General features: G+C 40.8%; 1 protein-coding gene across 1 annotated transcript in view; it reads right to left on the reverse strand.

Annotated features, from left to right (window-relative positions):
- Positions 1 to 418: 418 nt before the first annotated feature.
- CHRDL1 (chordin like 1) overlaps positions 419 to 13,545 on the reverse strand; it is a gene marked incomplete at both ends in the record, with an annotated part of 36,587 nt that continues 23,460 nt past the window's right edge. The window contains 8 exons of the mRNA XM_079542124.1: positions 419 to 549; positions 1,676 to 1,765; positions 2,890 to 3,057; positions 4,094 to 4,288; positions 7,326 to 7,500; positions 8,720 to 8,787; positions 11,048 to 11,141; positions 12,073 to 12,218. Of these exons, the coding sequence (XP_079398250.1) occupies positions 419 to 549; positions 1,676 to 1,765; positions 2,890 to 3,057; positions 4,094 to 4,288; positions 7,326 to 7,500; positions 8,720 to 8,787; positions 11,048 to 11,141; positions 12,073 to 12,218 (1,067 nt within the window). The remainder of the gene's footprint in view (positions 550 to 1,675; positions 1,766 to 2,889; positions 3,058 to 4,093; positions 4,289 to 7,325; positions 7,501 to 8,719; positions 8,788 to 11,047; positions 11,142 to 12,072; positions 12,219 to 13,545) is intronic.

The raw sequence follows: 13,545 nt of genomic DNA on the forward strand, positions 1-13,545 counted from the left end.
ATTTCAACTCCAGAAATGGTATGAGCTCGGCACAGGAAATAATGTTCTCCACAGCTCCTGCACATTTATTAGGTGTCCTTCTTTTCATTAGTTTGAAAAACTTGCCAAATAATAAAAGCATTCTGTTTTCTCTTTTTAACTTGTAAAGAAATGCAACTCTGGGAAAGTACAGTCTCTCTTTCTGCTTCCCCCACCAGTAACACAGAGCCTCCTAGAATTCTGGAGGAGATATTTGAACGATTGACACAGACCACTACACAGAAAGCAGCAAATTTGCTGTGCATGATGTGAATAATTACTGCATTATAGTTTTGGTTTTTAGGGCAACTGTTGACTTAAGCAAAATAAGCCTGCAGTCCAGCTGCAGATCCAAGTTTTCATAAGTTTTCTTGTGTTTCTCCCTCCAGTGCTGTCTCCCTTAACAGTGACCCTTTTCAGACTTCTCAAGGTACAAAACCTTTACCAAATCCTCGAGCTCAGTCCTGCACACTCTGCTTTCACACATTTGGCTGATCTGAGCTTCTCCCTCGCTAAATATTTTCCACTGGCCTGAAAACAAAAACACAAAGGAGAAAGACACTCTCTTAGGAAGGGCATAGGGAACTTTGGAGTCACAAGCATTCTCCAGACAAACTGATTCACAGTGGTCAAAGAGTGGATGTCCAATCCTCCCATGGAAAATATTCAAAGTATCTTACAGTCATTTAACATATTCCATGAAAAACAATTTTGTTATAAATGATGAACAAGAACCTGACTATCCTTTTCTTTAGTCAAGTAGTACTATTTGCTTCAACCATTTGTGAAGTCAGATCCCCTGATTTGTGACAGTGATATAAAAATTTAAATGTGATGGTAAAAGAAAGCATTTACAAGTCAGCATTTCATGCAATATGAACTCTAGCTACCTGCTTATTATACAACCTGTGTCAGATAACAGTATTCCAGTATAGTTTTGCTAAGGTTAATAGAGTTGCTCACAGTCCTGCTAACTAGGATGTGATAGTACAGATAACAATGACAAGTGCAGAGAAGGCTGAAAGGAACAAATTAGAAAATATTCAAGATGAAAAGCTGTCTGCCTCTCACTTAGCCTGTATTATGAAGAATGGATTGTTCCTGGTCAAAATGCTTCCCTCCCTACTTGGAACTTCAAAAAAAGAAAAAAGACAATTTGTAGTGCAGAAGAACTAGTGGCTAAAAATGCCTATACCTTAATTAAACTGTCAAATTAGGTATCATATCCCAAGCTGTATGAAATACAAAAAAGAAATTGAAGCAAGAGTGATAAATGAGTTGCATACCTTTTCAAAAGACAAATTTTAATAATAAAAATACTACTAAGAACATAGAAAAGGCTTCTTTCAAGTACAACATACGTATGTATACGGGCTTAAATAAAGTCAAATAGTGCTGTTGTGCTGACATCAGTCATATTTCAGACTCATGGCATTATAAGCAGAAAACAGCCAATTTGTTTTCTCAGAATGACAGGAGACTAGCACAGCATGCTGTGTGTACCTACTCTTTAAATTGCTGTATTTTGACTATTTGATTTTATACAAAGCCACATACTAGAGGAACATGAGGCCATTTGACTGCATTGAGTAAAATGGCGTATTTTTCAAGGCTGTGTGGATGGAGGAAAGCCTGAAGGTGTCAGAATTTTACTTACTAGAGGTTGTCCTTGTTATCTGTTTGAAGTAGGGAAGCTCTTCAAATTCCCTCTTGGACATTTTCTCAATGTAGAAATGACGGAGAATCCCTTCAGCAAAGGTACAAGAAGTGGCTGTTACTGGAAGCATGCACACTGCTCTAAGCCCGGGGTGCTGCCCGGTCTTTATGCAGAATTACTGCTGTTTTGAGCTACACTGTGAAATAATCCTTACCAGTAATGTGGACTTTCGGCCTTTTCTGTCTGTTTGCTACTCTGGTGCTGCTCTACATAGGATTTATGATTGCAGAGAGTTGCAGAGGGGTGTGAGAATTAGCTGATTTTTTTCTGACATAGCTAAAACCTTTCTTAGCATGGGCAAATGTAAAACTACAACAGAAGCCAAAATCTCAGTATCTTGGACAAAGACAGTACAATTTTGTTGTTAGCTGCCATTTTGCCTGTCGTGAGTTAGCAGACATTACTGACAAGTCATCACAAGGCTTTGTGGCTTCTTGAACACATAAAGTAATTATTAACCATCAGCCCTCCTGCGACTTCTGTTCTGCTCACAGTTGGGGTTTGGCTTTGTGCTTTATAGTGCATTCTGGAGATCATTTCCGTGGAAAGGGCTGCACTAGATGAGGTTTTCCTAAGGGGACTGCATCCTTTTTGCTTAAATTGGATTAAGTAGATAGGCTCTTTAAGGAGCTGAAGATAATATTTTTTCTGTCCTAACTGTTGAGGATTTGCAGTAATGCAAATCAGAAAGCTTTTGAATTTTTTTCTGATTTTACCAGTTGGTTTAATAAGAGATACTGCTTTCATCCTTAATACATTTGTTGTCAATATTCTAGGCCATCATGAATGCAGTTACGTATCACTAAGGAAGACAGGGCAGACAGTAATTTCAAAGGAAACCTTTCTGATCCAGCTAAGCAAGCACCTGGTTCAAACCCATTGTTCACTTCTCTGTCACAGATTACACATGGTATTACTGACACCCAACATGGTTTTGTTGTTTTGCTCACAATAAAGGCCAGGAGTTTGCAGAACTAGAAATGTGTGTGTCATTAATGATGTTGGTGGAGCAAAACGTAGTAGTGGCCATGGCTGTAGGACTGGTATCCTAAATAGCTAAGAGGATAGCAGTCCCTAAATGCTTGCAATTTAAGTTTCTGTGGCATTTTAATGAGAGATTATACAATTTAAAATATATACCTTGTTCAACTCACCTTTTCTGATTGTCCACACGTGTATTTCTATTTGTGGTGACTTTTCAGTCTCTACTGCAATTTTTCTGATGGTTTCTCCTTCCTCTGTGAAAATGGATTCATAGACGGGAAAGGTCTCTTTCCCACAGAAGTAATCTTTGTTGTCAAAGCTTTGACTTGGCACTTCTTCTGTTTAAGAAAAAAGCCCAAAACACATTCTACAGCTGTAAACAAGTCTTCCAGAAATTACGTGGCACTAAACCAAGCAGGCTTAGTTTAAAATCAGAGTTTTCATAGAGTCATGGAATATCCCAGGTTGGAAGGGGCCCACAAGGATCATCTCAACCAAATCACATGTTCACTTATGTAGTCTTTGAAATCCATCTCCAGCTAAGCCATAGGCATTTAATAGTGTTATATTCTGCTAGGTTCCCATTGCCTGCCTCTTGTGGCAAGACATAAATTTGTATTTATGATCCATAAAGAATTTCATAAAGAAATGAGCTATACTGGTCTGTGAGAATCCTCAGGATTTTTGAACCACTGTCCACTTTCCAAGCATATCTGAAATAACAGTGGAAGTCTCAGAGGTAACTAAACAATAATGAAAATCAGTGGTTGGAGAGAGTGAAGAAATCCTAGTTAATGCTTTGTTCAGGAAAAGGATAGGGGGAGAACCTACATCTTCTGCAGTTTGATCAGCAGCAGGGGCCACATAGGGATGTGGCCAGCCAGTAGTTCAGTGCAAGCCTGGGCTAGGCTCAGGGCACGTTATCTCATGACAGCCTGGAGAAGTCACAGGACATAGAAGTGGAAATTGTAATTATTCTGATGCTAGTTGGAAGTTGGACAAAAATGGGAGAAAGAAGACGGGATGATTTGAATGTTCTGTGCGCACTGCAGTGGGGAAAGAATGGAAGAGTCTTCTGATAGTGGTGAACTGTATATGTTTCTGTAAAATTCTCTTTGGAAATCAGGAAGTCACGCAAACAGTACAGAGAAAGGCAGGAGTTGATGAGAACACGTGCCACATGCAACAAGCCCTTCATCTGAGTAACAACAGTTAATGGGAGGGCTAGGCAGGCAGCTCTGTGTGTCTCACACGGATATCTCTGCACATAAATCAGAATTGTGGGCACTGCTTTGCTGTTTTCATCAGATTCTGTAACTGGAATCCTTGACATGCACAGAAAAAAAGTGGTTTATCATCAACTCTTTCTTTTACCTGGACAGACTTTACAGCACTTTCCTTCCACTTTCTGAGGGTATTTGCAGGGATATTGCTCTGGACAATGAATTTTCTTACACTCTTGTTTGGTGATGTTGCAGGTACACAACACACACTCTACAATTCCAAAGGCCCGGAGATTAGGATGCCAAGATTCACCGTGGGAGTATGTCTTGCCATTTGAAACACAAACTACAAAAGAAGAGAAAAAGAAGAAAAAGTACGACTGGAAAAGGTACGTTCACTGGCTGTTCTTCTGTGAACATTCATTTGATTCTTGCACATTTGTTTAAAGCAGTGTCTCCATATCTAATTCGTCAGTGTCTCTGGCTCACTTCACTACTTGTTTGCTTCAGTCAGAGTTTTGCCACGTAAAATGAGCCAGAGCCTGTGATCACACTTTTCTGAGCAGATTGGCTTTGATTCCAAATCCCACAATGCCAGTGTCCACCACTATTTTGAAGACAATGGAGAAGGTGGCTGAGTCAAGTACTTGAGCAGCCCCCCTCCAGCGCACGCATTTCAGTTGTGCATCATTAACCAGCTTACAAAACTAACTCCTCCTTCCTACAGCTGATCTCAGTCCACACACAGGGCATAGCCTGCTAAATTGGCTCTGCCTTCTAGTATTGAATCTGCAGTGGGCAAAATCAGGACATTTGCTACAAGTTATCTGAACAGCTGTTGCTAGTATTAGCTGAACGTGGCTTTTGCAGGGAGAGCATACTATCGACAGGACGGATTGGTGCCACCTAGGCCTGTAATACACAGGACTTGAGCTACACAACACAGAGCAAAAGCAGTGGAATGTTACAAAAAGAAGTCTGATGTCGTTTGTGGGGATATGTATGTCTATAGGTATCTAGGGACATTTGGCCTTTGGAATCACGAGAAAACATTAACTTGAAAGGATGTGTATGGGGCTGAGATTTCATTCCAAGAGCATCTTAGCATCTCACAGTATTTTCTTCATCTGTGCCCCTGAGAGACAGAGAAATAAAGCTGGCAAAAGGAGAGTGGAAAAATTCCTACCTGGTAGAAGTCAGTTTGGGTCACCCTGCATTTAATGGGGATTATATCACTTTACACCATGTTTGCATTTGTCCTATAAACCTTACTTCTTTCTTTTTAAATATTTTATAAACACGAAGAAAAATGCAAACTAATCCTAACAAGGTGAAAGAAAGGGCATTGCCTGAATTCTAAAGGCAACTGAAGTGAAGCTGGGGTATGCTGCAAATATTTCCAATTCTTTTAATATGCCATCATTTTTATTAATGCTTTTATTTGTAAAATATGTTCCTTTTTTGCCTGTAACTTTCAAAAGCAATTTAATTTTTATCTGTAATCTGAAATTTACATCTAACTGGTAACAGATGTGATCAACTGGCTTTTACTTTGCTGAGTTGCTGAGATTTATGGGGAGTGTTCTTTGTAATGTATTATCTTTCATGAGGTTATGTTATCATTTGGTTTATAATTTGCTACTTTTTAACTCCTTCTTAAGACACGGCTTTATTTTAGAGGTGAAAAACAGTTTTGTTTCTCACATGAAAGCAAATAATGTGTTATCTGTTTACTGAAAATGAGAGAAGGATCTGTTTAGCACAGAACAGTCCGGGGTAGCAAATGAAGCCTTCAGAAGAAGATAAAATGTGGCGTATAACTTCTAGTTCCCAAATGCCCTGTGTTTTCTTTGTGTTCTTCACATTCAGAATTATGTCTGTATCCATACAATCACATTTTATTTGCTAAGTATTTACTTTTTAGTTTGTTGTGTCTCAAGGGGCATACGCACTAATTAATGCATTACTTGTTAATTGGGGAAGAACAAAGGAAAACACATGGTCAGCATTCTGGTTTCCACCAAGGGGATCAGTCAGACACTCGCCAGGCAGTGAATGCATGAAGTTGTAGCGGTTAGTACACTGCATTCAGAAATATGCTGTTCATCTGTATGCTTTTTACTTGCTGAAACAAATCAGTTAGAAACAGCTTTGATGATGTCTTTATGTGTGAATAACATGTCAGAGATATTGCACTGTGTGGAGATTCCTACTCCTAGATTCAGCATAAAACACTGGCATGATCTGAATGCTTTTTCATGGTTGTTCAGGTGGATAATAAAGATCCTATGGCCAACATTCCTTCTGTTAGTTAATACCTTGAAAGATTAGTTGGCCCTAATACAGGGGCTTTTAACTCTTTGTGGGTAGTTTCTGAGTGCCTGCTGAGTGGCGTTTGTGGATAACTGCTTTTCTGAACATGTACTTTTACAGCTATTTATTTTATGGCTTCTTAGGCCTGTGCCTGCAGACCACAGCTAGCTTACATACACCCACTGTGGGACCTGAGCATCCTGCCCTTTTGGTTGTACAGCACCTGCTGTCCCATGAACTGACAGCTGATATTTTCCCTCTATTTTCGTCAGTCCTACAATGCAGCAGGAATGTCTTAGTCATGTTTCTGTAAGGTCTGCCATATAGGCTCAAAGTCCTGCTGCCCACATAATGTAATATACTATCGGAAGGCACTAAGGAATTCATTGCTTTGGTTAACTTTGCCTGGTTACACCTCAGACATCCAGTCTCAGCTAATTACCTGCTCTGCATCTACTGTTAGACACGGTGGAGGAAAAGGACCCCCTGCATCTCAGACAACCAGCTTAAGGTGGGGGAAGTCATGATATTTTCTTTCTTTGGAATAATTTGCTAAGCCTTGGAGGCAGAAGACTTCCAATTCTACAGCAAAGTTTTACGGCCTGAGATTTGTGGGGCGGTTTAAATACATGCAGTTTGCAGCTGGTAAAGTTACAAAATAGGAGACAGTGTAAAGAACATAACCACCATCTATTTCCTACTGGACAAGTCACTGTGTGAACCAGTTAGCAAATCTAAGGGCATCATGGTGTCCTTTGAGGCACTTAGAGCTCACTTTGCTGGTCACAGCAGCATGTGTTTTCTGAATTATGTAGTACAATACCACAAAGCAATTCAGAAAGCAACACAATAATGTTGTGCCCATGCAGACTGAAATGCAGGCACAACTGATCTCAGTCAAGAGCTTATTTCATATCTTCACTAGTCTGTTGCTTTCATCCTCTGATTTGCGTTGGGTCTCCTGATACCAGTGTGAATTTCCAAGAGACTGCTGTACATTTTGTGAAGACTTTTTTGTAGGTGTTAAATGCCTGACCCAGAGTAATACCATACAAAATACTTATCTTTACCTCGTCCATGCTTGTGCTTGTTGTTGATAACAATCTGTACTATTGTTCCTGATGCTTGCTGGGGATCTGGTAGGACTCCGCGGTTACTCCTGGCACTTGGAAATCGTGGAACATTGACTACCTGCCTGGTGGAGCTGGGTGACAGCTCATAGTGGGAGCGGTGGTAAGAGTGTCTCTGGAGACAGAAAGAGAGCAGGAAAGTAAATGTATCATTCCAGGGAGCATGAGGAAAGAGGCTATACTAGAAACTCAGTATGGGCAATGATTGTTGCCTCCATCAACAAACCGGCCTTAAGTGTAAGGAATGGCACCAAACAAAAGAAGGCCAAAGCAGATTTTGCAGGTGCTTAACGTGGCAATGAAGTTAACTACATATACACAGTTGGACCTCACCTCACCAGACTGTATATTCAGTGTAGGTGTCTACCTCTAAACTGATTATCTGAAGTCCCTTATCAAGTACTTCTTGAACGTGATCCATCTGACCTGTTGTAGATCTCAGGAGATGAATCACAACCCAGAAGTCCCCATTTCACTCAATTTATGATAAACAGAATTCAGAGCTAGACACCTTCTTTACTTACGTCTGCTTTAAGACCAGGTGAGCCTGTCTAGTTTTCCTCATCAAAGCTGCTTTCTGCTTGGGCTGCTTCTTGTTTGCATGCAGCTGTTCTGAATGCTTGTGCTGGGCCAGGCGAGCCAACTTTACACAGACTGAGCAGAACCTTATTTCAATCTGTCTTGCAGACTGGGAAATCTCATTTGATTTGCAGAGGAAAGTAGTCTGTGTGTTTTCTATAGCAAAAGAGCTGGCTATTTTCAGAGAATTATTTTCCAAAATACCCATGGGCATGAAGGGATAGTGTGTACTAACGCAGATATTTTATGAGGCATGATTCTTCTCACTAATCCAAAGACCTGTTGGTTCATGTATTTGGGTAGTGTGCTTAAAAATGCTTAAAAGCTCTTCATGTTCTCTCCAAGTGCTGTTACAAAAAGCCTCTCTTGACTAAGTTTTTAGTGGTTACTGTTAACCCCAGAGGCAGTGAAGCCCCTAAAGTAAATACACATGTATATATGTCAACTGGGAAATAAGAATTTGTAATTTTGATTTTGAAGCGTTGCTTGTATAGCAAACAAAATGCTGTGGAATTTTATTCTCATAGAGCACATACAGATGGCCAAATTCAGAGCCTACAGGAGCTCATGTGAATTTGTAATTCAGACTTACTCATGAATTCAGGTTAAGTTTATTAAGGAGCTTGCTGCAGTAGATATTTCTATACCTTGTCAGATCTGTTAACATCCTCTTTCTTCTTTTTCTCTCTTTTTCCCCCCAATGTACTGGCATGCATGGGCAGAAAATGTGTCCTTAAATCATAGGTCACACTTACAGCTTCCCTGTTGGCTGGCTGCCGGAAGATATCTCCATCAGCCTGCTCCCAGGATAACTCTCCATCTCCTGTACATGAAGTAGAGCAGTATCAGTTAGGGGAGTCACCGTGCAAGGATTTGGGAGATATGTAGAGGAAAAGTCTCATCCAGCTTTACAGCTAAATTTGTCAGTCTTTAGTCTGACTTGATTGTGTTAGATTATTTACAGATGACTTCCCAAATATCTTGGAACATATGTGGTCACAAAGGCAAGGAGAAATGAGCTTAGCTGAGCTCACAGAGAAAGGCAAGGCTGTGTGACCTTCCATCTGCTGTGTGCTGAGGGGACCCACAAGTGCAGTTACTGTTGATCAGTGGGTATGTAACTTGACTGACTGTAACTTGACTCTGAAGTGTAGCCACTAATAATTTACATTCTATTACGTCAGGAAAATGTAAGCCATACTTAGTCCTGCACATTTTATACCCCTATGTGTGGTTGGCTTTTTCCTTATTTTTATGCTTTATTTAATATATATATATATGATGTGATCATCGACAGCACTGAGTTATGGCAGAGATGTCATATATGAGAAACTGACCCACTAAGACTGGATCCCATGTAAGCTCACAGGATGCTTTATTTGAATGTAGAAAGTATGAAATGTTCAAGTGTTCCTTTTTGAATTGGGCCAATAAAAGTAGTACAGAAGTAAGGCTCATAACAGTAATAACCTTCATAACAAAGCAAGGACACGCTGACTTGTCTTTTAAATAGAAAAGATTTTGCTAGAGCACTTGTGATCTGTGCATACAATGTAGAAGTAATGAATGCTCTTGAGAATCAGTGTGAGGGACTTGCAGAGCCGGCCTCTGTTCCCTCACAGCCAAACATGTAATTCATGGGAAAAGTTGAAAAGAAGAAATTCTCAGTTTCTATTCAGAAGTAACATCCAGCTGTTTTCTGGGTAAAGACAAGCTCCATAAACACATACACAACTAGTAGCCACGTGAACGTAACAGCAGGGAAACATCAGTTTTGGGCTAGAGAGAGAATGTAGCTATAAGAGTTGTTAAAGACATATTTAGAGGTGTTCCTTGATAGGACAAGCCGTGGAACTTGAACTGATATCTGGTTTTTGGAAAACTTGTACAAGAGCAGGAGAAGTCATTTAGCATGGAGCTGACCTTGGAATTTATCCCAGGCATGGAATTCAGATGCAGGTACCGATAAAGCTGTTTTGCTAGTGGCTCAGAGCCTAGCTCTGTGTGTACTGAGCAATTTCTCTGGAACACAATGCAGTGCCACCACATCATGCACACCTGCTGGCTTTCACGAATGGCACGCAACAGTGCCAGGCACAAGCTTGGGCCCCTGTGACAGGACAGCTGCCACAGCATAACAGCATGTGATCCTGGCTTGGGAGAGCCATGGTGCTGATACAGTTGCATCTCCAGTTCTGCAGTTGACTTGATTTCACTCAGTCAGATCCATCATGGTTCTGCTACCCAATGCATTTTTTGAGAACTTTCCATTTAACTTAAGGGGAAGTTGGATCCTGACATAGAAATCCCCATCCTTGCTCTGACTGGAAGGACAGTGACAACAGTGAAACCCAGCACAAGATGGATGCAGAGCTGCTGGACTGGGTCCAGAGGAGTGGCATCTGTGAAAACCACAGGCACCTTTAGCCTCCTTGCACCTCTGAGAACTGGCCACAGCTGCTTAGATTCTTGAGAAGTGGCGATTCAAATGCCACGATACCAATAGTGAGATACAATACATCTAGAAATCTTCAGATATTTAGATGGGCTTTCAGGCAGATGTTTAAGTGTAGGCGTTCAGAAGGGCTACTAAGGCTGGCAGTATGCTTCCTTGTAACCAAATTCTCCATGCTTACAGGATCAAAAACGGAACTGCCAATAAAATACCAATGTTTGCTGAATATAGATAGACACCTAATTTAAACTGAATTGAAATTAACCTCGAAATTGAAATTCTTATGTCTCGTATAACTTCAGCAGGATTGATAACTTGTCAGAGAGAACATCATCTTTTACTTCAAAAGCTGTCTAGCCAAAGCAATGGCAACTATTTAAATTCATCATTTGAAGCTCTGTCTTCATCATTGGAATGCAACTTCATCAGTGCATTCTTTCCTTGTTTCAAGTAAGGAAAACAAAGCTAATAATATTGCCCTACTGGAATTTGACGTTTAATTTTCCAGCATGCATTGGGTTTTGAGTAAATGGGAAACTTGCAGACAACATCCTAAGTGACAGTGCTGGTGCACAGACAGGGGAAGGAGTACATGCTGATGTGTGTCCTGTGCATGTGTAACACTTACCTCTGCAAACTGGACAGCAGGACTCTGGAACAGAAACTGGGAAAGAGCAAGTTAATTTGGGACAGGTCTTCAGCCCACAGTACACATTTCCTTCCTGCCAGTAAAACACAAGGAGCATTTAGGAGTCATCAATTTGTATGGTATCATGTATGCACTTTTATGGACATATTTAAATCTAGTATGGATGTTTACATATATGTCCCTCAAGTAGCCAATTCAGAATATTAAACCAGTGAAGAATCTGAATAGCAGTTCTTAAACGTATGTCATGGAGAGGGAAGTCCCTTAGTTTTACAAAATGAGAAAAGGTAAAGAAGTGTGGGAAAGGAAGGAACTGCAATTACCATAAGCTTAAAATCTGTCTAATGTTTACACCTGGTGTAAATTCTTCCCCGTTCTCCCTAAGTCATGTCACATGGCTGATCTGGAGGAAGAACTTGGCAGTGACACAAAATTGTTCAGTACCTAACATGTTCAGTTTGTTGTGAATGTTGAATACAACAATAATTAGATCAGAAGAGGTCCTGATTGGTTTGAGAAGGATGTTTCAGCTCAAAAAATGCCTCCAAAGAGTCACCGAGTGACTGCTCCAATATGCTGGATTTAAATTGGTGGCACCTCAGGAGTGGGTCTGGGGCCCGGCGCTGTCTTACAGAGCTGTCCAGTCCCAGCTCATGGGGCTCTTATCAGCTCAGCCCAAATGAATCCAGTTTCTTTCCATGACTCAGTGCTGTATTCTCCAGTCGGGTTGAAGTGATATGTTCTATAAATGCCATGCACTGCATGCTTACCTACAGCAGATGTCTGACAGGGTGAGCTTTAACCTCTGTGTTTGAGCAGCAGGCAGTCTGGCATTTACCAGGTGCCATGGACTGGCTTGTAGCACTTTCGTGAGTTTCTGCATTAACTCCCAGTTCCCAGCCTCTACTGTGTGCTATGGACTGCGTGCATTTCAGTGCCATGTCTTCTGGAAAGGTGAAATGAAGCTCAGACAGAGAAGGGCTCTGACAAGCTGTGGTACTTACTGAGCAGCTGCACTGGGCACACTGGTTTGCTTGCCTGTTTTGGAAAAGCCCCTCTGCCACAAACATTTCGCCGTGATGGTAGGTGGTGCCATTGTATTCACAGGATTTTCCAGTGATTTTGCTGCTTACTGAAAACAGCGAATCTTCTGAAAGCAATGGGAAAGGAACACTTCATGCAAATTGTCCTAACAACTAGCAATATCACAAGTACAGGGATAGGAAAGCTTCCCCGCTCCCCCGTTTCTCTTTATTATAAAAGGACAAGTTTTGTCATGCTACAAAATATGAGTGAAATTGCCATGCTGCTGTTTTGCTGAACTTTCATAATTCATACTTTTGAGTTGACTGTCTCAGTTAATCTTTGGATTTGGATTTTATCATGAAGGCCAGCACAGACTGCCATCTCCCATGCTGCTGTGTTTTTCTTTTGCCCTGTCTTCCATAGAATTTACAATTAGGATAAGCAGGTGCAGTTACGTGCTCACTTGTTAAATTTACATGGCTCTTTGAGTTTTAATGTAGAAGGCATGAGGGCCTGTATACACACAGAATTCCACTGTCAGTAGCACATGAACACATTTCTAGCTCTGTTTCCCCCTTCTTAGGTCTGGTATTATTTTATTAATGATTTGCAGTGGGAGTTAGTTGCAGGTTAGCCAGGTGTACCACAGGGCAAGCACAGAGCTGCTTCTGTGCCATTCACAGCGCAGACCTTCTGGTGTACAGGAGAATTGAAACTGATGATAGAACTCTGTTAAGAGCGGACAGGCCCAAGAATAATTGCACTATGTTCTATGTAAATGTTTGTTCCCAATGGCCTTCACACTTTGCTGCTGTTGTTGTTTTCAGAATGGGCAAAACTTTTCAAAGGCAGTCTGTAAAAGCGACCCAAAAGCCAATGTTTTTCTTACATACACTGTAAGGTGAGATGTGCAAGTCAGAGCATTTTGTTTGCAGAACTGAGTACACACAATGAAGTGCACAAGATACCATTTTCCATTCAATCCTAAAACCTCTTGTTTCAACTCAAGATCACATGGAGTTCTGCACCACGAGTCAGATCTTCTTCTTACTCTTAAAATAATCCATATCTTAAGTTAAAACATTCCCTAGACTGTTTAACCATCACACAGCTGACAAACTCTGCAAAGGGATTATACTTCACCTATGAAATGTAAGTCACTCCATACATATTGGGCAGCAAATCCAACACTAATACATTTGCATTTGCATGAATTTAGCATCTCAGCAAGGGAAGAGGCATTTTGAACAAGAGCTCTATGGAAGTAACAGTGGAGTATTTGTTGTCTGGAGCCAGAATCACTGCAGATTTCTAGGAATGCAGCTGAAATTTCATTCAGTGGGTTTGGGCTTTTATGTAAAAGAAATCTGACCTGAAAATTCAGGTCCTGCTGTAGTCCCTTTTATTATCTATCAGATGAATGTGGGGAGATTACTTTTTGAGAAACTATG

This window comes from Tetrao urogallus (genome assembly GCF_951394365.1).
Source record: "Tetrao urogallus genome assembly, chromosome: 13".
Lineage (NCBI taxonomy): Eukaryota > Metazoa > Chordata > Aves > Galliformes > Phasianidae > Tetrao > Tetrao urogallus.